Source organism: Physeter macrocephalus, chromosome 8, assembly GCF_002837175.3.
Source record: "Physeter macrocephalus isolate SW-GA chromosome 8, ASM283717v5, whole genome shotgun sequence".
Classification (NCBI taxonomy): domain Eukaryota; kingdom Metazoa; phylum Chordata; class Mammalia; order Artiodactyla; family Physeteridae; genus Physeter; species Physeter macrocephalus.
In genome coordinates this window covers 74,300,522-74,325,996 of record NC_041221.1, presented here as the reverse complement: position 1 = coordinate 74,325,996, position 25,475 = coordinate 74,300,522, and the positions used below count along the sequence as shown (strand labels likewise).

At 35.3% G+C, this 25,475-nt stretch overlaps 1 protein-coding gene across 6 annotated transcripts in view; it reads right to left on the bottom strand.

Annotated features, from left to right (window-relative positions):
* FCHO2 (FCH and mu domain containing endocytic adaptor 2) overlaps window positions 1–25,475 on the bottom strand; it is a 119,444-nt gene that overhangs the window by 49,307 nt on the left and 44,662 nt on the right. For all 6 annotated transcript variants that reach the window (XM_024133515.3, XM_028492971.2, XM_028492972.2 and 3 more), the window contains 5 exons: window positions 22,268–22,366; window positions 21,444–21,540; window positions 8,908–8,952; window positions 7,169–7,241; window positions 3,727–3,751 (listed from right to left, as the gene is read on the bottom strand). In XM_024133515.3, coding sequence (XP_023989283.1) covers window positions 3,727–3,751; window positions 7,169–7,241; window positions 8,908–8,952; window positions 21,444–21,540; window positions 22,268–22,366 — 339 coding nt within the window. The remainder of the gene's footprint in view (window positions 1–3,726; window positions 3,752–7,168; window positions 7,242–8,907; window positions 8,953–21,443; window positions 21,541–22,267; window positions 22,367–25,475) is intronic.

The window sequence follows — 25,475 nt, the reverse complement described above, 5'->3', positions numbered from 1 at the left end:
CCCACATGCCGCGGAGCGGCTGGGCCCGTGAGCCATGGCCGCTGAGCCTGCGCGTCCGGAGCCTGTGCTCCGCAACGGGAGAGACCACAGCAGAAGGAGGCCCGCATACCAAAAAAAAAAAAAAAAAAAAAAAAAAAAAGCCCATCTCAAAAGGTTACATACAGTATGATTCCACTTAAATAACATTCCTGAAATGACAAATATACAGAAATCGAGAAAAGATTAGTGGTTGCCAGAGGTGTGTGTGTGTGGGGGGGGAGAACAGAACAAAAGTGACTGAAAAGGAGCAGTCAAAATGAAAGATCCTTCCAGCAATCACAGTCCTAGGTATTTATCCAGTTGATCTGAAAACTTATTTTCGCACAAAAACCTGCACACAAATGTTATTAAGCTGCTTTATTCATAATCACCTAAAAGAAGAAGCAACCAAAATATCCTTCAATAAGTGAATGATAAGAAAACTATGATACATCTATACAATGGGGTACTTTTCAGTGATAAAAAAGGAATGAACAATCAAGTCATGCAACAATATGAATAAATCTTAAATGCATATTTAATATTCCTGGTAAAGGAATCCAGCCTGAAAAGGCTATATCCTGTATGATCCCATTTATATGACATTCTGGAAGGTGCAAAAATATAGAGGTGATAAACAGATCAGTGACTTCCAGGGATTTGAGCACTGGGAGAGGGTTAAATAGGTGAAAGGAAGAAAAAAAAAAAAGATCCTTGGTTAATGGAAATGTTCTATTTTGACTGTATGAGTATCAATATCTTAGTTACAATACTGTACTAAAGTTTTACAAGATGTTACCATCAAGAGAAACGAGATGAAAGGTATACGGGACTGCTCTGTACTATCTCTGTAATGTTCTGTAAATTGACAATTATTTCAAAATAAAACGTTTTTTTGGTGTGTGTTTAAAAAAAAAAAGCAATGATTCTCACTGTACCAGGTTTTCAACGCTACAACTATTCATGATATTAATAAAAACTTACACATTACCTGTTTACATCTTTGTCCATTCAATCCATGGTTTCTATATTAGGGCCCCATACTGCTGGAGCAAAGCATTAAGTCAAAAGCAGTACAAGAAGAAGAAAAGAGCATGTAACTGCAGCCAACAATCTTAAAGCCAGTTTTGGTGGATAGTGGTGGTAGTAACTTTAACAAAATATTGGGATAGAGCTTGCAAGTCAATGGTATGTTTCTCAGTCTCAGTTTGGAGAGAGGAAATTGGTTAAAACTAAGACAGCGATTTACACTTCCTTGGTCAACTTTCAAAAGATGCAGTCGCTCAAAATAATTTTTTTTAAATTACATACATAGACCTTTTTAAAAAGGAACAGAAAAGTATGGATAATTTCCCTACCAAAGTAGCCTGTTGATGTTTAAGTAATAGTAAGACTAGCCATAAGTAGGCCATAAATAAAAGGAAACAACAAAAAATGAAAGCCTCCTTTCCCTGCTGACCACCACTGTAATCCTTCTCCTCAAAGGTAACCACAATTCAGTGTCTTGTAACTCATTCTTTTAAAAAAAGAGAATACATATAATAGACACACATTTATTTTAAAAAACAATTACTTAAAAGATCACACTTGCTTTTATTTAGTAAGTTCTTCCCATTCCAACAGACATGAGCAACCTAGATCTATAACATCTGACTATTTCTTCATCAAGTGAATGTTTAATAATTTAACCAATCCCCATTTTAATGGATGCTTTAGTGTTTCCAATTTTTTGCTAACATAGACAATGTTGAAATAAACATCTATCCCTATCCACATTTTCTCCCTCCTCCTCTATATAAGCATATATCTTGGTTAAGCATACACACACACACACACACACACATAAAGTTTGTGAATATAGCAGTAACAGTAAAGCCCTAGCAGCAGGATTGCAGAGTCAAAAAGAATATACATTTCTCATTTGGGGAGATACTGCCAACTATCCACAAGACAGATGATACCAATTTACATTCCTACCAACAGTATGAGTGTATCAAAACTTTTGCCAATATGAGAGGTGAACATAGTAATTTCATTCTAATTTGCATCAGAATTAGGCTACTATTTTGAACATTTATGATTATTCACTACAACAACCTTTTATTTCTTCTTATGATTATTGCCTGTTTTCCTAATGCCATAGTAATTTCATTCTAATTTGCATCAGAATTAGGCTACTATTTTGAACAACATTTATGATTATTCACTACAACCTTTTATTTCTTCTTATGAAAATTGCCTGTTTTTATCCTAATGCCCTTTTCCTACTGGGATGTGTGCTTACCTTTTAAACTTATTTGTATCAAAACTTTACAAAGGAAAATAATTAGCCCCTTGTTAAACATCTTGCAAATATACTCTGCCCAACTATCTTTAGTGATTCAACTCCTTCTATGGTGTATTTTTTCTAATTCTGTAAGTTTTTCATTTCTATACAGTCAAATTTATCAATCATTTCTTATATGGCAGTAGAATTTCGTGTCCTCCTTAAAAGTCCTTTTCTAATTCCAGATAAGTACTGGCTGAAGTTCAAAATTGTTTAATATTGATCATTATAGAGTAGTATCAATTAACTCAGAAAATTTAAAACATTTTATTTAAAGGAGTGCATATAAAACATGAAGTATTAAAATTTTTACTCAATGTTGCAATCAAATAACTGCTATAAATAATTCAGAAATAAAATGCATGATGAACACTGAAGTAAATGCCAAACACATCTGCTGACTTTTTCATTAATTAGTAAACCAAGGGTATCAAAACATGCAAGTGGTAAGGTAAACGTTACAACTCCAAAAACACTGACGATTTTATGCCTAGAACTCATCAGAAGTCTATTTCCTTATTTTCACTATAAATTTATTAATGAATAATAATTTTCTTACTTTAAAGCTGAAATATGAAAAAAATACTAGTTTTATCTTAATTAACATAAAGCACAATGTTTTACAAAATATGTAGTTCTTTATTTTGGTACACCAATATGCTGTAAAAGACCATAATGTTTTGGAGCCAAAAGAAACAACAGTTACACAAGCAAGAACAATAAAAGAGACAGCCTGACTCTACTACACTTACCAACATGATCAGTGTCTAATGACAAATCTGTAAAACATATCTGTCTACACATTACTTCCATCATTTGGTAAATCTACTCTCTCACTGTAACCACAGGGAGCTCCATTTGATGTCTTTAATTATATATGAAGAAATACATTTAAACAAGAAATATAAACAAACTTTCTTTAAAACAAAACAAAATAAAAAGCACAGAAAAGTACTAACCATGGTTGTTGCTACTTTTTCTAAAATGACAGTCCCCTAAACAAACCTTAAACACATGAACAGTTATAGTAGTATTTTAATAGATCTAAGAATCAATCAGTAAGAGCACATTTTAAAATAAAGTAGGCAGGTTTGAAATCTGACATATTTCCCAAGAAAAAGCAATATGCTATGGCTCCACTCCAATTTTAAAAGTAAAATGTCCACTTTTCAAAAGTAGTTAGAAATACCTTCTATTTAATAGGAAAGCATCTGGCAATGTAAAGCCAAAAATACATTTGTAAAATAATTTTAATAGTGAATTTCTAATATCATGGTTAGTATTTTTCTTGGAAAGATCTGTAAACAAACTCAACCCAAATATGCTGGGTATTTCCTAATGAAAATAGGTAAATTGTTTATACCAAAGTAAAATCTACTTACAAGTGAATCTGCATCAGGGCATTCCCTATTAAAACAAACAAAATATCAGACATATTCAACTATTAGAACTATCTGGTAAGTATACTATATCGAAGTGTTTGCCTTGGTAATTAAATATAACTTTCATTTAAACTCTATAAAAATATTTAGAGAAATCAAATCATGAATATTAAAATATACCAAATGATTTTAAAATTCAAACAAAGACATTCCCCTAGACTGATACTGCAAGACAAAATAAAACAAACAGCTTATAAATATTTGTAAAACTACTTTCAAAAATAGTTCTTTTCCATGAATATACACGTGTCATGTCAAGGAAGCTGTCAGTCCTACAACGATTTCTAGTGGCTTTTAATCCTTCAGGTAGAAAAAGTTAAAAAAAAATGTTAACGTATTTCCTTTGAGGTACTTTCCATAAGCTAGTACATATAGAAGTGAAACCACTTTTTTCCAAATATGTTAGGTGAGTAGCTAGACTTCCAGCTGGAATAGTTTCTAGTCTAATGTAATATGCAGTTGAGCACCGATATTTTATCATTTAACTGATAAGCAAATACAAATTTGGACATAATCTATTGAAAACTATTATTTTAAATGTAAAACTAAAACATAAAGAAGACCAACCTTCTCAACTAACCAAATAAAGCACTAGATATATAAAATTAAAGGCATTGAAGCCATGAGGAATAAGCTTAGAAGAATACATATGTATACATTCTAAAACAAGTTCACAAACAAAAATTAGACAGCATATTTAAGAGGCATTGGATTAGGTATACTCTTTGGCTTGAGACAGTTATTGCATATAGTATCAGATTCTGCCACTTTAATAACAGTCTGAAAACACATATATTAGGTACACCTTAAGAGCCAAATGAACAAAATAAAAAATACTAAATTAATATATAAGATAAACAGGTAATCTGTATCAATCCAAAGACTAAGCACAAACCAGGGAAATCTATAAATTAAAGAACTTTGTTAAATATAGGATGGAATAGACTGGAAAAATGAAAAAAGAGGGAGATGACTATTCTGCCCTTAATTCAAATGGGAGCACCAGGGTAAACGCAAACCCCACATGTCCTTATATCTACTTAAAATTGCAAATTTTGAAAAAGAGCTTCCTTATAAGGAATATTATATCAAAAACCTATGCATACTCTGAGGAAATGATCCAGAAAAGCTACTGTAATAATATTCAATCCCTGTACAGAATCAAATCAATTAAGATGTTTGAACATTCCTTTCTTCTTTTTTTAAAAGATAAAGTTTAAATATAAAAGTAAGTATAAGAGTTCCAAACCATTTATTCTCTGGCTTTAAGCCAGAACTCTCCAGTCTTTGTGAAAGCATTCATCAGTTTGCCTTCACAGTGCGCAGTATGAGACCTGCAGATGAAGCCCCAGGAAGACCAAGCTCTGAGCAGGACCCCTTGTCCACAATTGCTGGCATTTCAAAAACCTTCAGGCTACGAGAAGAAGCATGCCAAGAGCCTTGGACATTTCAAGCAAAGTGAATTCTAACATTTTTCCTGCCAGGGAGTGTTGAAAGAAGGCAATAATGATGCAGTGATTTAGGCATTAGTTTTCTGACCTAGTATTCTTATTGGTTAAAATATTCCAATATCCAAGTGCCCTAATGATCATACTGGGAAATTACTGATCATGAAAAACTATTTTAAAAACATGGAATATACAAAAATATTATAAGCTCCCTAAATGAACAGCTGTGAAAACCATCAATTATAAAAACATCTTAACTCTTTATGTGGCCACTAACAGATAAACTGGCTACATTTTAAAAAATTTACTTACAAATCAATTGTTTAGACTTCAATTTCCAATGTTATAAAAGAGATTAGGTTCCATTCCCTTAGCAAAATACCCCCTTCACAATGCTCAAAAAAGACATCTGCAGAAGAGACAGTAGCTATAGGCATAAATCACTTTGCAAATAGTCTTAATTTGTTAAACCAAATATCAATACAACTAGGGAGGAGAAAAGAAACAGACATTCAGAATGGCAGAAACTCCAAGAAACTCAGATGATAAGCATATAACCAGTGAGGAGGCAAGACCACCCAAAGCACAAATTGTTCTCTTATATTGAAAATATGAATGGCCATCAAAATATTAAACCTCATGTGAGTTCTGCTGATTATGCTAGAGAAGTAGGTACTTTAAACAAAATTTCAGTCAATGTTACTGGGTCAACAAATCACTCAAGACTTTTGATTAGTGTCTCTTCAGTCTAAATGGGTTGAATAATTAAGCAAAGAAAAGTTCCTTTATTTCCAATTTGTCTCCAGTTAATCAGAGTTCAGTGATTCTCAACCCCAGGTGTATATTAATCACACAGGCTGCTTAGAACAAAACAAAAACTATGCTGGGGCCTCACGCCCCAGGAATCTGATTTAATGGGTCTGAAGCAGGGCCTGGCATAGATATATTTAATTTCTCAGGTAGTTCTAATGTATAGCCAAGGCAGAAAACCTGACTTAGCTAATACTAGTTTCATTTCTTACATGCTAACTATATTTCTTTGTATACCAATTTATTTTTTAAAAAAGGTAAATGACATTTATACTCCATCTTCCATCTAAAAATGATGAATTAGTATAAATGTTTAAAATATGTTAGGACTTTTTTCTCCCCCATTTAACCTTTTCCATTTATGTACACATATATCACTAATTTACTATATGGTTAGAGTTGTCTTGAAAGATTTTCATCAAATTGCTGACCATGGCGTTTTTCTTAGGTTATTAAGACTTAGAACAGGGGCTTCCCAGGTGGCGCAGTGGTTGCGCGTCCGCCTGCCGATGCAGGGGAACCGGGTTCGCGCCCCGGTCTGGGAGGATCGTGCTGGGCTTCCCTGGTGGCGCAGTGGTTGAGAGTCCGCCTGCCGATGCAGGGGACGCGGGTTCATGCCCCGGTCTGGGAGGATCCCACATGCCGCGGAGCGGCTGGGCCCGTGAGCCATGGCCGCTGAGCCTGCGCGTCCGGAGCCTGTGCTCCGCGACGGGAGAGGCCACAACAGAGGGAGGCCCGCATACCACAAAAAACAAAAACAAACAAACAAAACAAACAAACAAACAAAAAGACTTAGAACAATTTCTAGTTCTCTCTGTACTTTTGTTTAATTTTTTAAAATATGCATGTATCACGTTATAAAATAAGAGTATCTTTAAAGTTTCAATTTCAAAACGCTAAAGCGTTCATCTTGAAATTTTAAAATAATAAGAAAAGTTAACAGTTTTAACTAAAACTAGAGGAGCTGGCAAATGTTCTTAGAAAGTTTGTATTTTTCACATCTTAGCCATATGTACTTTGGGTTATTTCCAAAAGAATTTTTTCTTTTCAAATTCATAACAATAGTCTTATTCTTAATTATTTATAACCATAGAAAGGATTTGGACAATATTTAATATACTTACACAGACTCTGCATCCTTTTCCTTTTTAATTATTCCTGGTAAACCGAAAGTCTTTCTTTTCCTTGGTCTTATACCTTAAAATAAATGTATATTGTTACAGAAACGTAACTGTTCCTGATAAATATATTAAACTTATGAATGCATCTTGTTTGGATGAAAGAAATGAAAAGTATCAACTGCTACACCCTAATATTTAAATCAGTCATAGTCTGTTTAAATTTTTCTTATGTTGATATAATATAGCCTTTTATTCACCAAAAGGTTATACACAGAACATTCATTTGATCAGTGAAATTCTCTCTTCCCCTAAATCACCTCAGGCAAAATAAGCATTTGCAGATATCTTAACACTTCAAAGAAAGTACATTATTCACTATATTAAATTTTGTTATAAATGCAGGTCAAATCATGTTCCCGGTATAAAGGGTCACAAAATATAAATGTGTTGTTTTAAATGAAAAGTTGACAACAGATCCATTAATAGTATGACATGGGAAACTTATAATATGGCATTCTTTTGTCCATTATGTTATCTCTAATACAAATAATGTTATAAATGGATCCAACCATAAATGAGGAACAAATACCATCTCTATTTTGTCAAATATGGCAGTTCTTCCTCTTCCTCTTGCATGACAAATTATTTTTTAAACGTCAGTCATGCTATCAATCGTTAATAGAATTCAGCACTTAAAGCTTAGCTAGCTACTTAACTCTTTGAGAACTAGAGTTCACCTAAGCTAACTTCTCACCTTATAGATGAGGAAACTCAGAGTATTATTTTTGTTTTTTTAACTCAGTGTTACACAACTAGTTAACACTACAGCCAGGATTATAATCCAGGTGTCTTAGAATAATGTACTTGCTTTCATGCAAAACTAACTCCCTGAACCATTTATTTGCATAGCATGTTATAATATTTTAAAAATAAATACATTTTTATTCTCACAGAGTAGGTATTATTTATTATAAACATTTTTAAAGAACTTTTAAAATTCTTTTAAACTTCTGAAGAATTTTAAAGTTAAGTACAGAGAACTTAAATAAGTACTGCTCTTAGTCAAACAGATGGTAACTATAAAAAGTCTAGGCCCCAGAGCTCGTTGACTGCTCAATTAATAACCTTACACACAACAGCAAACCATTTCTGCATATTCTCACACAGGTCTTGGAAAAAAATAGAAGACTGCTTTCAAATTATTTCTAGCAGCTCACAAAGTGAGATTATAAAACATGACAAAAATTGCAGACATTTCTTGGGTTTCATACTATGAAAAACATCAATTTAAATAGGAAGGGTTGTGGATCCCTTCTCCAAGTCAAATCATCACCTATTTTGAATGACAGTAACATGAGCATTAATACATAACCTTATTAATTACTGAAATGTTACCCATTGTAGAATAAGCAGTATACATCAATATGTAGTGATGAGTTTTATATTTATGACATTAGAATGTTTAAAGATGGATATCAGTGGAGAAAACAATCTCAATGTATATCTGAAAACAAATACATGTTATATTTAATCTTAAAAAAAATCTATATTCTAACACACTAATATTCCTTTGGGCAAACCTATTGTTTATTAAGTAAACATTAATATCTGCAGGTCTTCAAACCACATTCACATTTTTTACATCACTCCACAGACATGCTACCACCAATGGATAGCAGCCCCTCTATTCAGTAAACAGAAGCTATTAGCTAGCTGCCACACATTACAACTAGTCAACTTACCTTCAACTGCACTAGCAGGGTCACATTCTTCAAATTCAATAAGGCCTAAAAAGAAAAGAACATGAACAAGTACTGGTTTAAAAAAAAAAAAAAGCTGGTAGAAAACAATCACATCAGATCCCATTACATCTTTTTAATTGCTCTGAAACGTGTTCCAGTGTTACCTGATAGTGTTAATTAAAGTATCAGCAATAATTTAAAAATCAAATAAGGCTACCACTGAAAAAAACTGAGACTAGCCTATATCATGAACACAATTTACTGACAGCCCTTTATATATGATACCACAGAACTGGAGACACAGAGATTTAACATGTAGTTGTTGTTTTCAATAAATATCAGACTAAAAATTTATGTTCCACTAAATGGTCACTTTAGCCCTGCCTTATTAATGGTAACTGGTACAACCTGCTACGTCAAGAAATTTTAAAATAGAGCCTGAAGTAATGAGTGGATAATAGGGACTTCCCTCGTGGTGCAGTGGTTAAGAATCCGCCTGCCAATGCAGGGGACACGGCTTTGAGCCCTCGTCCGGGAAGATCCCACATGCTGCAGAGCAACTAAGCCCGTGAGCCACAACTACTGAGCCTGTGCTCTAGAGCCCGCGAGCCACAACTACTGAAGCCCGCGTGCCTAGAGCCTGCGCTCCGCAACAAGAGAAGCCACCGCGATGAGAAGCCCGTGCACGGCAACGAAGAGTAGCTCCCGCTTGCCACAACCAGAGAAAATCCGCGCACAGCAACGAAGACCCAACGTAGCCAAAAATAATAAATAAATTTATTTAAAAAAAACAAACAGTGGATAATAGAGGATTTCACTACTGGTCCTTCTGAGATGTTAAGCTTAACTACAACTATGTGCAAATTCATGATCAGAGTTCTCGTTGATCATTCCATTATGAAAGAAAACCACTAATGAACAAGAAAAATTTCTTTATAAGTAGGAGCATTTAAAGTATTGGCTAAAACGTCCTGCTTCTTACCCCCAAATCAAAGATTTACTTCCTCAGTTCCAGTTTTTATTCAAAAAGAGTAGATTAACATTTAGTGATAAACAGAATAAAACAGTCATAAATGTGAGTTGATAAACAAGGTCTTAATCAATTAACTGGCAATACCTTCCCTACTGGGGCATTCTTATGACATATATCATATGACTAAAAAAAAACCAAAAACACTCACTACTTCCATCCAAAAAATTCTTAGAGTCAGAAAACAGCCCAATTAAAATTTCAAGGACTTCAAGTCCACTCTGTAAATCTGCAAGCTAAGAATTCATTAAATGAAAGGGTAATGAGCTTGTTCTTAGAATCCTTTAAAGGCCTACATTAACAGTTTACGAAGAGATGAGAACTGAAAGATCAATAAAGATAAAGAATTTTAGTAGTATGTGCATCTGATAAACAGCAACTTTTTGCTTCGTGTAAGAATTATTAAGAATGAAAAATTTCTACCTAAATTACCAACAGCTTATTATGTGTTATTAGTTTTATCACTTACTAATAAAGCTTGAGAGAATATAACCACCCATCAAAAAAATATATAGTATATATTAAGATCTTTGGATGTCATCATATATATGAAAATAGTAAAGGCATCCATTAACTCTATAAACATCAGTCCCTTCAAACAAAATTCTACATTTTTTCCTCACAAAACATCTCTCCTATACCAGATATCTTGATCACTGTTCTTTCTTTTAAAAACATCCTCTTAAAATCCATTTGAAATAGAAAAATATCCAATAAAAATAAGCTATTCAAAATGACATTTTTGAAATATAAGATGCCAAATCCTTTCAAATTTCAAATTCAAATAAAATATATATTAAAAAATTTTAACTGAATTCCATCCACACATAAGCTTTTCTATTAAAAATAGAAACACTAACAGTTTCTAGAATAATAAAACTAAATATATACTCTTAAAAAAACCATTAAATCATGCATGAAAAAGATTTTGTTTTTCAAATGGCATACGCTCCACATGCTGCTTCACATGGCAAAGCTTTGCGTGCCTGGCTCAGTGCCAGTTGACAGCTCAGCTGGACATCAATGCACATTCTGACCCCCCTTGTAGCATGTCACTTCTGAACTGTTTCACAAGTAGAAAGTTTATTCACCATCTCCCCCAAATGCAGTCCACTGCCCATCATTCTGCCATTTAATCAAAAGACAAGTTACTTTTTTTGACAGTACCAAAGCCAGAGTGAGAGTCAGAAAGAATAGTTTGCTACCACTGGAATTTCAACTGTTTTAGGCTCAATTAATTCTGTTGTCAAAATAAATAAGTGCTCTTAGTGCTTAGATTTTCTGCTGGGCTGCAAGGGCAATTTAGTTTGTATAAAAGCAAATAAGACCATTTTGGCTCTGTCTCCTGATGCTCTTTTATACATTATCTAAAAATGCCATCATGAGTTCAATTAAAAGCAGAAGAAATTAAAAGCAGACCTCAAAGAAGGCAACGATCCAAAGCAAGACAGTTCTTACATATGATGCTTTAATCATATGTAGGAATAAATTAGCGCTAGCAAAAGAAAAAGAGAGGGCTTCCCTGGTGGCGCAGTGGTTGAGAGTCCGCCTGCCAATGCAGGGGACACGGGTTCGTGCCCCGGTCTGGAAAGATCCCACATGACGCGGAGCGGCTGGGCCCGTGAGCCATGCGTGGCCGCCGAGCCTGCGCGTCCGGAGCCTGCGCTCCGCAGCGGGAGAGGCCACAACAGTGAGAGGCCCGCTTACCGCAAAAAAAAAAAAAAAAAAAGAAAAAGAGAAAGTCAATAACCTAAACAATTCATCCAAACCTAATTTGGATCAAAACTTTTGAGAAATGTTACAGAAGGAAAGAATTTATTTAACAGTAATCTTTAATCACTACATGTATTTTGTGGAATGAGGTAGAGTATTAAAAAGTGTTAAATATTTAATTAATAGTTTCCATTGTTTTGGAATCAATTCCAAATCTCAGGTCATCAATAAAATCTGCAACTTTGTCTAGCTATAAACTGGTCTCAGAACTCAAATAAGAAGTCTGGGCTACCCAAATCAAGTATATTTCTGCATATACCCAACTAAACCACAGAACACCGGTTCTAATTAAAAGCCAAAGTAAAACGTACAAACATGGCCAGATCCCAAAGTCTAACAAAAAGTGATGATAATGGGGGAGGGGTGGGGGAGAGAGGAGGGAGAGGAAGGGACAAAGAGAAAGAGGGTGGGGGAAGGGTGACTCAAACAATTGGACTCAGTGACATTTTCAAGCTTGCTCCTGGGCCTATGGAACACAACACAGGCACATTCCTAGGTACCTGGGATGACGAACCGGACAAGCTAACATGAAAAAGAACATCAAAGTCTAACTTGTGGTGGCGTGCAAAGGGCACGGAAGCTCAAGTCCTGGTGTTGCCATTTGCTTTTTAGCTGATTACCTTGGACTAGTTACTTACCCTTTTGAACCTAGGTCTTATCATTTTTATGAATGATTTGGGGGGTGATAATAATACCTTTTGTTATACATGCTTTCTCTTTCTCCCTCTACACATACTCATACATGTAGTTTGGTTTTTTTTTTCACTTGTTAAATCATCTGAAAGTAAGTTGCAACATCAATGCTACTTCATTTCAGGAGTATTTATTTTAATAGCGGGCTTGTAACAACAATTTCCTCAATCCAGTGGTTCCAAATCCCAAGTCCTAGCTGAATCTTTTAGAGCAATGCTTCCTGTATCAGAAACACCAGGAGGGCTTGTTAAACCACGAATTGTTGGGCCCCACCTGCAGAGTGTCCTATACAGAAGGTCTAGGTTGGTGCTCAGGAATCTGCATTTTAAACAAACTCCCAGGTGATGCGGATGGTCCTAGGATCACACTTTGAGAACTACAGTCCTAGGGATTCCCTGGGTCCACTGCCAGATATTCAGTAAGTCTAGACAGTGCTTCTCCAATTTTACTGCACATACAAACTGCCTAGGGATCTCACTGAAGTGCAGCTTCTAATTCAGTAGGTCTGGGGTAGGGCTTGAGAGTCTACATTTATAACAAGCATCCAGTGATGTAAGGTTCTCAAAAATGGCTGCATGTTAGAATCAGAGGAGTTTTAAAATATAGTGATACCAAGGACCCACCCTACACCAATGACATCAAAATTTCTGGGATAGTGCACTGGCTGTTCGTTTTTTAATTTTTATTATTTTTTTTAATGAAGCATTTTTTTAAACTATTTATTTATTTATTTTTGGCTGTGTTGGGTCTTCATTGCTGTGCATGGGCTTTCTCTAGTTGCGGTGAGCAGGGGCTACTCTTCATTGCGGCGCGAGGGCTTCTCACTGTGGTGGCTTCACTTATTGCGGAACGCAGGCTCTAGGCACACGGGCTTCAGTAGTTGTGGCACACGGCCTCAGAAGTTGTGGCCCACGGGCTCTAGAGCGCAGGCTCAGTAGTTGTGGCACACAGGCTTAGTTGCTCCGTGGCATGTGGGATCTTCCCAGACCGGGGCTCGAACCCGTGTCCCCTGCTTTGGCAGGAGGATTCTTAACCACTGCGCCACCAGGGAAGTCCCTGTTGGTTTTTTTTTTAAAAAGTGAAATTAAAAGGAAAGGGAAAATATTTTCAACAAATGATTCTCACAGGTACCCAAGGCTTGAGAAGCAGTGATGAGGCAAACTTAGGAATCGTGGTCTTAAATCAAAGGAATGGGTTTTTAACCATGGAATTTCAGTCACTGTAAAACCTTCTAAATTTTCATCTAGTTCTCCAAACACAGCATCTTGGCAGTGAAATATAATCTCCTCCTACATCCAAAATCTGACACTGCCTCCATACCCCCAGACTGAGTCATGTTTTCACTTTCTGTGATCCTGATGAAATCTTTAAGGCTTATACTCTGCTCACAATAATCTCTTTTCTCTGGGAACTTCCCCCTTCTTCACGAGTGGTACAGAAGCCATGACCTAGTCAGAACTGACTGGACTAGAAAGAAGGTTACCCCAATCCAAGATTACCTAGACCAGATTCTTTCTGGTCTAGAAAAGGGATAAAAACCTGGGTTAATTCTGAGCAGTGGCTACAATTAAGGAACAAGTGAAAATACCTAGAAATTACTAGGCGATCACCTTACATCATGTACCTGCAGAAGCAAAGAAAGCTATTCTGCAAAGAAAAAAAAATAAAGCAGTAAAATGCAGAGACTCAATAAAGGAAAAATGATACCTAGTGTTCCTACTGGTTTGGGTTTCCTTCTGCAGCCTGGCTATATTCCTGATTTTGAATCCTTGGGATACCTCAGTTTCTTTCCCATAAACTTCCTTTTAAGTTCAGATTGATTTAACTTCTTTTACGTACTGCAAAAAACTAAAACTCTGTCCTAATTCTTATGCATATGTAAAAACTGTAATCAGCTTACTTTTTTACTTCTATTTTTTTTGTCAGTGTTTATACTTCAAATTAATGAACTAAGCTTTCCTTAAAGCCTGCTCAAAACAGTTTAATCTTTACTTCACAATTTAGGATTCTTATTATGATGATCAGTTACTGTGCTGTGATACGACCGCAGATGTAGTTAGTGCAGGATATTAGATTAAATGATTTCTGAATCCAAGAACAGCAGAATCAACTTTTGAAAAAAGATTACATATTATTATGAGCTACACAATTCTAATGTATTATGACATACCTGCTACTATACTACACAAGAAGTACATTCCCTAACAAAGAGTTAGGCAAAGGTCTTCTGTAAAAAGTCAAGATGGTAAATATTTTAGACATTGTAGGTCATAAAGTCTGTCACAACTAGTGACCTCTGCTGTTGTAGTGTGAAAGCAGTCACAGACAGTAAATAAACAAGTGTCACTGTGTTCAAAAAAACTTTCATGGACACTGATATCTGAATTTTATAATTTTATGTATCACAAAATACTGTCCCATCCCCCCACCCCCGGCCAATCATTCTTTGCTGTAGGCCTCAAAAAAGAGGCAAAGCTAAATGTGGCTCAGTGGCCACAGTCTGCAGACTCCTGCTCTAAAAGGTAATCACTATCAGGAGGCATATGCATCCCACAGGGCAGAGTTCTATGCCTCTGTCCTAGGTGGTTAGGACACAATAGGTGAAGGTGTACTCCTTCATAAAGTGAAGCTTCTCTGTGTTATTTTCTTTGGGAGTTCTCCTCTTTCACTCTCCTATTTGTGCTAATCTACATTATCCTCCTCACTAATCATCATCCATTCTTCTTTTCTCTTTCTCTAGTCAACCCCACTTGCTATCAAATAGAAAAACCAAGTAATCACAAAATATCTGGTGTGGTTTGTGGGTCTTTGGTCTTCTTGGCTATTTTTAATTTTGCTTTCTACGAAAGGGTTTCTGCTTCTCTGAATTAAAAAAAAAAACTTTCATGGGGGGAGTGGAAGGAGGTTCCATTTATAGGTCTGGCATTACTCTTAATCCTTTAGGGGTCTGGAAAGATGATCACTAGTTTTTTTTTTTTTAATCAATATACTTGTACCCTATACTTTATTTCTTTTCTTTTATTTCCCATTTTTATTGAGATGTAATTGACATACAGCTCTGTATAAGTCTGTTATACCACATAGTGACCTGACATACTATTAAATGATTTCTGAATCCAAGAAGAACAGCAGAATACTGCTGTGAATACTGCTGTATACTGTGAAATGACTGCCACAATAAATTTAGTTAACATTCATCTCCTCATACAGTTAATACCCCCAATTGTTTCCCTTGTGGTGAGGGCTTTTAGGGATTACTCCCTTAGCAACTTTCAGATACACCATGCTGCAGTGTTAGCCAGAGTCATCATCTTGTGCATTACATCCCCAAGACTTATTTATCTTATAACTGAAAGTTCGTACCTTTTGACCACCTTCATTCAGTTCCCCAGCCCCACACCCCCTGTCCCCCTGACACTGGTAACCACTGATCTAATCTCTTTTCACTTTTTTTGAATTTAATTTTATTTTTTTTATACAGCAGGTTCTTATTGGTTATCCATTTTATACATATTAGTGTGTATATGTCAGTCCCAATCTCCCAGTTCTTCCCACTGCCACCACCACCCCATACTTTAAAATAATATACCTAATGTAGAAGCTAGACTATTCCAAATATCTAAACTAATAAATTAATTTCACATTTAGCCGGTCTGACCACAAGAATCTCATTTTTCCCTTTCTCTTTGTGGTTGGCTGTTTCAGTATTTTATGCCTACCTTTCTGGGGCTTTTTCTATTTGTATCTTTAAACACATTACAGTCCCTGGAAGTCCTCAAATGGAAGCTATAAACCTATATTATCATATAATGAAAATATAAATAAAATCTGCAAAAAAATCTTTTATTTAAACATATTAGACAATGGCCTACCAACTTTTTAAGTTATCTATCCTTTTGTCTCTTATAAATGGAAACTTGCTTAACTTTTATGAAAAGTATACAGTGAAATTAGCAGAATGACTGTAAAACAGGAAATTTCAAAAATATGGATTTTAATCTCCTTTTACAACTAAAACATATGAGAATGGGTAGAAATACTAGGATAATGTCATTAGAACATAACAAGACATTCAAAATTAGAAAACACCTGTTTATTCATGACTCTTTCAGACCACAGGTGCTTTGATACTCAAAGCATACACTTAAAATGACTCAAATTCCAGAAGGCAAGGCACTACAACACTGAAAAAGTAATGACAAAAACAGTCTGGAGGTTCCTCAAAAAATTAAAAATAGAACTACCATATGATCTAGCAATTCCACTTCTGCATATTTATCTGAAGAAACTTAAATCACCGTCTCAAAAAAATATCTGCACTACCATGTTCAGTGTGGCATTATTTATAATAGCAAAGGCATGGAAACAACCTGTCTACTGACAGATGAATGGATAAAGAAAATATGGTGTGTGTATCTATATATACATATATATGTGTGTGTGTATATATACACACACACATACAAACAAAATAGTCAGCCATAAAAAGGAAGGAAATCCTGCCGTTTGTGACAACACAGATGGACCTCGAGGGCATTATGCTAAGTGAAATAAGTCAGAGAAAGACAAATACTGTATGATCTCACTTACATGTGGAACCTAAAAGAACCCTGGACTTATAGATACAGAGAACAGCTGGGGGGTGTCCTCCACTAGGCAAAACGGGTAAAGGTGGTCAAAACATACACACTTCCAGTTATAAGACAAAGTAAGTCCTGCAGATGTAATGCACAGCATGGTGACTTTAGTTAACAATACTATATTATGTATTTGAAAGCCGCTAAAAGAGTACAGTCATCCCTCAGTATCCGAAGGCAATTGGTTCTAGGATCCCTGCAGATACTAAGTTTCAAAGATGCTCAAGTCCCTTACATGGCATAATGCAGTTAGCCCTCCATATCCGTGGATGTGGAATCCTCGGACAGACAGGGCCAACTGTAGTCCTTAAAAGTTCTTATCACAAGGAAAAAAAATTTTTAACTATGTGTGGGAATAGATGTTAACTAAACTTACTTTGGTAATAATTTTGCATTACATACATATATCAAATCATTATGTTGCATACCTTAAAGCTAATACAATGTTATACATCACTTATATCTCAATAAAAAAAAGTAATGACAAAAATGACACTACATATAATTAGTATAAAATAGTCTCAGTGAATAGGAAAAAAAAATTAATGCTCTCAAAGTGTTTGTTTTACATAGGAGAATTGAAGACATAAAGTTAGAGGTTATATATCTCAACAGATAACTGACTAAAGAAATTTTTCAGTGCAAGAGAAATAGGTTAACTTTCAGTTATACAAAGTTTTTAAAGAACTGGGCCTCTTGTTTGCTTTTTAAAATGTGTATCCCGTAGGCCTAAAACCAGTTTACAGAGGAACTTATCCACCAGAGGGAGCCCTTACAAAACAGGAGAAAAAAATGTTAACGGTAAAATAGTATACACAACTCAAGGTTAGAATACTTCTTACAAAACAAAATCCACGATCACGTGTTATTTTTCTGAGAAACACAAAATTTCCATCACTGAAATGGACTCCCTCTAGTGACATAAATAGAACAAATATGTACGAAAGAGCTGTAACTCTTCACCCACAGCAAGTCAACTGGAGAAGTAATACTTATTCTTTCCATTCCACACCCACACCACTCCCTTTTTTCCCCTTAAATTAGTTCTAGGATCACTTATTTTGAAAATCAGTCACCTATATACACAATGTCAACAGTCAGCCTGAAACAGTCACCTAATTCTGGGTTCAGTAATTCTAGGAAAACCCATGTCACCACCAATCTTGGCTTCCCTCTTGCCATTTAGTTACAGAAATTTTCTACATGCCATATATCTTGAGGCCATTAAATTTAAATTTATAAACAATAACCAAGAGTAGCTATTAATCAGGTATGTATTAATTTTTAGAAAATACCATTTATTAAGTACTCAATAAAAACCTCACAACCACCCCATGAGGTAGGTACTATTATTATCCTCACGTTATAGATGAGGGCACTGAGGCTTATAGGTCTCACTGGTAGTAAAGAATAGACCACAAACCACAGGGCTAAGTAGTGTGCTATACCACAGATAAGAAAGTAACTGAACTTTTTATTGAGATAATTGTAGATTCATATACAGTTCTGAAAAAAGAAAAAAGAAAAGAAATACAGCAAGATTCCTTGTATACTTTGCCCAGTTTCCTGCAATGATAACATTTTGCAAAACTACAATACAATGTCACAAACAGGATACTGATAATGATACAATCTATCAACATTATTCAGTTCTGTCTAAGGCATTTTTAACCAGCCAATACACATTTGCTTTTATTCTATCAATACTTCTTAATGCTCTATATAAAAATTCTTCAATTGTTTTTACCTCTCTTAACTGGTTTTCACTTACAATTTAATCTTTACAATGAATTTTAGGGTTTCACACTATTTTGTAGTTATGTATCTCAGCATCCTCATTCTTCTACATATGTAAACTTAGGTAGTTCTATTCTAATTTCTCCAAAGCATGGGCCTTGAAGTCAAGTATCCTGAAATTTAATCCCAGTATTCTGGCATGTACTTAGCTTTGGCAAGTAATTTAACCTCTCAATATTTCCATCATCTGTAAAATGGGAATAACAGTACCTACTTCAAAGAGTTCCTGAAGAAAAAAGCTTGCCTGCAAAGCAGTTGACATAGTACATGGCACAAAGTAAGTATTCACTAAATTTAACCATAATTATTTACTATCCCTTCACCAAGACTTATCTAATAGCAAATCCATCCATTCCAACTTCTTTAACATCCTAACCTTACCATATATGCCCATCTGTTCATTCATTCAACAAAAATGTACTGTTTACACATAATAAAGATAAACAGATGAATCAAAGACAGAACTTTTCTTCATAAAAGCACAATTACTAAAATTTAAGGTAGACAACAACAATGCCAAGAAAAAGTACAAAGTTCTCTGTTTGATGGTGGAAGTAACACATGACCTGGACTTTTAAGAGTTTATTCATTTGAAAAATGAGTGGGATATAGCATTTTCTAGAGTAGACATAAGGGCAACTAAGGTACCAAGGGAAAAGCAGGGTATGGATAGGAAACAGCAAGCAATTCAGGTTGGCTGCAATGCATGGTGCCAGAAAAGAAAAATGGAAAGTAAGACTAAAGATTGGACAAGGGCAGGGGCTTCCCTGGTGGCGCAGTGGTTAAAAATCTGCCTGCCAATGCAGGAGACATGGGTTCGAGCCCTGGTCCAGGAAGATCCTACATGCCGCGGAGCAACTAAGCCCACGTGCCACAACTACTAAGGCTGCACTCTAGAGCCTTTGAGCCACAGCAACTAAAGCACGCACGCCTAGAGCCTGTGCTCCGCAACAAGAGAAGCCACTGCAATGAGAAGCCCACGCACCGCAACCAGGAGTAGCCCCCACTCGCCACAACTAGAGAAAGCCCGTGCGCAGCAATGAAGACCCAACGCAGCCAAAAATAAATAGATAAATAAATAAATAAATCTATTAAAAAAAAAAGATTGGGCAAGGGCAGATCCCGAAAAGCTTTGAATCTAAGTCCAGAATCTAAATTTCATTCTGTCTATAATGAAAAGTCAAAGATTTATGAGTAATGCAGTTATGAGTTCATAATTATATACCCAAAACATTAATGTGCTACAAACATGTAAAATAGACTAGAGAAATCTCTACTGTGCCAGGATTTAGAAACCTGCTGCTGTATTCAATGAGGTAGGTAAGAAGGAAGGTCTGAAGGGAAAAATACTAATGGAATTGAATCAATACAATTTGAAACTTAACAAAACATGGGAAAAAGGAAGTGAAGATGATTTAGGTTTCAAGCCTTAGCTGTGAACTGCACTGAAGAAAAATGGCTCCCAGACTTCTCTACAAATCACATACTCATTTTCCTGAATTCTAAACTGTACTTTAACTTCTTTACTGGACTGAATAATTTTTACCTGTGGAGTGAAAACAAGTATCTTGCAAGAATATGGTAGAGTAACTAATAGATTCAAGGAATCTAGAAGACTTGGGACTTCCCTGGTGGCACAGTGGTTGAGAATCCGCCTGCCAACACAGAGGACCTGGGTCCGGGAAAAATCCCTGGTCCGGGAAAATCCCACATGCCGTGGAGTAACTAAGCCTGTGCGCCACAACTACTGAGCCCGCGCACCACAACTACCGAAGTCTGCACACCCTAGAGCCTGCACGCCGCAACTACTGAGCCCGTGAGCACTATGGCCCGCGTGTTGCAACTACTGAGCCTGCGTGCTGCAACTACTGAAGCCCACATGCCTAGAGCCCATGTTCAGCAACAAGAGAAGCCACCGCAGTGAGAAGCCCGCGCACCACAAAGAGGAGACCTCACTCGCCGCAACTAGAGAAAAGCCTGTGCGCAGCAATGAGGACCCAGCGCAGCCAAAAATAAATAAAACAAAACAAGTCTAGAAGACTGTAATATTTGATATAACATAACATGCTTATTAAAAGTAAGATTAAGGAAACCTGTAATCATTTGTTCATAAAATAGGAACCAGGATGCCTGTACTCACTGGTATATTCCCCAGTGTCTAAAACAGTACCCAGAATACTATTAGCACTCAATAAATAAATTTGTTGAATATATATGTGAATGAGGAAAGAAAAAAGTTATTAAATTTTAAGAAATGTTCTCCACTGGCCTCAATGGTCTGAGAGCTTAATATTCTCTCCCACTCTTTGTCTCATTAAAATGGCCTTCTGTTGCTAACTCTACTTTTGAAAATATAAATAAACTGTAATATATTAATTTAGTAAAGGTATGATAACCACTTTAAGTAGTACTAAATTATTAACTACTGAAGGTCAAAACAAAAACCTAACATACCATCAGACACAAAGTAAATGATATCTGAGATTTCACACAGATTTTTAGGTATCTCCCAAGCTCCATTTTGCAATTTTGGAATTTAAAGGCAAACACATTTGTTACTGGATAGGAAATGTGAATATGTTTCCTTGCAAAGTTTGTCATCTTACCAGGTCTTTCCTTCCCAGTGCCTTTTGACTCAGCAAATTTTTGTATCAAGCTTTCAACTGTAGTGTTAGCCATGTTATTTATAAATTCTTCATGGACCTATTAAAATGAAATAAAGATAAGTTTTTTTCACTTTCCATAAATATTCTTACTGTATTTCAGACAAAACTTCCACAACACAATTAAAATTCATTATACCAAAATATATATTTTTTGACCCAGAGCCTTTGAGAACATTCATTTGCCTAACATGCTCTGTTACCTAACTAACACTGTTAGTAGATCTATGGATACAAACCACTTTTTACATGAACCCCTTAACATATGGTCTCACAGCCTTAGAAGTTAAGGCAGTGTCCTGTTCCTATCTTTGAGTGTTTTAGGGACATAAATCTTATGATAAATAAAACTTATACAGCAATGAAAATAGTATTAGAACTTTAGTAACCAAGAATAAAAACTTCATCTTTCTCTACTGTATTTCAATGCACCCCAAATGTCATCATTAAGGCACTTTTATATTTTTGGAAAATTTCTAAGCACAAGCTCTATAACTTACTGAAGTTGCTATTCTAAATTTTAAAATAGTAAAACTTTGTAATAAAGAAATATTCAAAAATTGTTAAGTTCAGAATTTTAACTCCATAATTAATTTAAGTTATCATCCTTGATAGGATGGTAAAATCCAGGTTATTTTGTATTTAATACATGTAAATACATATTCTTTACCTGAAATAATTCAGTATCATGTTATGAGTTATGATTTTGAGAGTCAGAAGTGAACATAAAATTCTCATGAATCAATTCAATAAAAGTAAAAACGTACCTGGCCTATTTGTAAATGAATTTCCTTTATAGCATTTGACAAGGATCCTATAATTTCTTTTATATGAATGAGATGAGTTTCTTCAATATCTTGAAATTTCTGGGTAGCGAATATAAAAAAATTACACACACACAGATATATTCTGAAATCAAAACACTTTTTAGAAGTCATCTTAATACAGCTAACCAAATTTATCAAGTTATCATTATTATTTAATATTTAACAATGCATCGAAAAAAGTTAACTTTTTGTTACATCATTTCTCGGGCAAATATGACTTTTTCAGAATTAGAAGATACCACAAATTAAAATCTATAATCATGGTCAGAAAATAATGAGACCCAGAAGAGAATAGTGTCAAAAAACCAAGGGAGAAGTATTTCAAAAACTGAAAAACAATTAGTTTGCAGAGCTAAAACTACAGTTTACTTCTTAAGGCTTTACAATCTAGCCCACAGACTTTCAAAAAGGTCTAATTCATGAAATGTTAATACATAGTCTCCAAAAGAGACAGTCTACGGTCAAAGAAATCTGGGAAAGCCTGTATGTATACTCTGTCTCAGCAGTTCTCAACTGAAGGTAGACATGATTCAGATGACCTGGAGAATGTTTTCAAACTATAAAACAAATAGATCCTCCACGACTACTTAGGCAATGGGCTGGAAAGAGGTAAGAATGTTGTTTGGAAAAAGAATCCCAGGTTATTCTGATATTTACTCCCCAGGAAGAAAACCACTGCTAGACTTGGCTTCACAATAAATGTATTAAAAACTGAACTGAAGTATACTAAAGTAACAAAACTTTTTTCACTCTGCTTAACCCAGTGTCTTCCAAATTTCTTTGACCACACAACCCTTTTTTTCTTTGTCTCTGAATATCTATTAATATCTCACAGAACAATAATATTCCTCAAAACAGGATTTGGGAAATGCTGAACTAGTCATTTTCAAACAAAAATACATTTGTCATTTCCAGTGCACAAACCTGATTACCCACTTTCTTGCCAAATTACATCAGTTCTAAGGAGCAGGCCTAAATGTTTGCTATTTTTCCCCAGTTTATCAAATTAAATTCCCTCACCCCATATTTAATGTTCAATTTTCTTCAGCACTGAGTTACGTGATCAGAAATCACTAAGCCAAATAATCATGTCTATATTTGTGTAAAGGGTCTGAACTTCTAAAAAAAATCAATTATGGTGAAATTAGTTTTGGCAGTAATGCAACAAAGTCCAAAATCTTAAATCCATTTTACTCATGAGGAATGATAAGAGTTAAAATAGAATGCTTGTCTTGACTAATTTTGACCAACTCCAATGAGAATACCAATACTGCAAGATCCTGAATTACTCTTAAGAACGGAGGAACATTCAGGAGGAGCATGATCCTATTTTACGTTCATATTATAAGAATTCACCCTCTGCTTAAATTTCTGCAAGTTAATGAACCAGATATTTTCTCATAGACAGGTAGTCCCAAATCCAGGAAAGCTCGGTCAAACAGGCACTAATTTCAAATGGATGAACCCTAATTCCAAGGAAACTTGTGCCACCTTCTCATTCTCTTCTGAAACACCTACATTGAATAAGTCAGATCCTTAATAATTTAGAAATATCTTGAAGCATGAAGCCAAACAGAAACTAAAAGCATGATTCAGCTACAATCTTGAAACTGTGCTTTATTTTTGGTGGGAGGACTGCTAAATATCAGAATTCCTCAAAATTAGTGACTACGAAATAAACTCAGAGTTATTCAGCAATGGGAATATAGTATCAAGTGTTTGAATATAAATGAATAAATCTTCTTGAACAAATCAGAGTTTTTCCTCCTTGCAATTTCAAATTCACTGTGTTCATATGTACTATTAGTTTTTTTTTAAAAAGTACAATTTTGTCAGCCACGAGAGATACAGAAAAGCACTCATACTAAAACTCCTTAATCTGAGGGTGTTGCTCAAGCAAATCTCAAATTTCCTTGAACCAGCCATCTAACTGTTCAAAGTAAACAAAATCTCCCTACTGTTTCAAGTTTTTTAGGTGTCATTAACGGACAGTGGTGAAAAGCATAAGCACAGAGTCACAATTTTAATCATGCTTATTCTCAACTCAAATGAAAAAACTTACATCACAAGTACTCCAAGTAAATTCTAACTTCTTTCACCCCAGGTAAATATATGTCCTGCCACCCAAATTTCATTCTCACTAGATTGACAGGCCCCTTCCCACTAGGATTAAGTCAACCCGCTTGGCCTGGAACAAAAGGAAAGTAGAGAAGCAAAAGAATTCTTTTCCCTTCTAAATAACCCAAAATAAAGTTTACTGTCTATTAAGAAACAAAAGTTAACCTGTCCTACAGTTGTGCGTGTGTGACATAGACAGAGAGAGACAAAGAGGGAACACAAGAGAGAACACATATACACATCAGCACAGTACACCATAATCTTTATTTAAAAGCACCATGGTTAAACATCTGCTCAAACAAATTAATGTTTCCATCTTGGAATTGGCAAGATAAACAGTTAAAATGCAATTTGAAAAAATGTAATGAGGAAGCAGAAAGAAATAAAGAGAGGGAAAGATGAGTGCTGAAGATTCTTTATAAGGTAATATATACAAACAAAAAATACTGACTCTAACAAATTCTAATTTGTTTTTTCAAATAACTGAAAGGCAAACATTTTCACTGATAGAAACTAATCATTTTGATAGGAAATTAACAAATCAATAATAACTGCCTTATAAATGAGTGTTCCTAATGATTTAAAAGATAAAAGAGAACTTGCTGAAGTCTACAATGACCTCAGCTGCTATAGAAATTGAAACTTTTTATCTCACTAGAGATGGAGCCTCATTTAACACAACTAAACCCTTCTTGAAACATTATCATTTCCCAGCTGCCATGACATTACATTCCCAGTTTTCTTCCTTCTCTGGCTTCTCCCACTTGGGTTTCAGCATCTCTTCCTCTCCCAAACTGACAATGATGAACCTCTCAGAGCTTGGCCATTATTTCTCCACACTCTATCCAAAGGTGATGTCACTATGGCTGTGTGTACTGTCCAGCCCCTATTTTATAAAGGCCCAATCCTTCATTCAAAACCTTTGGGACCAATTGTTTTGGAATTTAAATACTTTGGACTTTAAAAATAAAGATAGGGGCTTCCCTGGTGGCGCAGTGGTTGAGAATCCGCCTGCCGATGCAGGGGACAC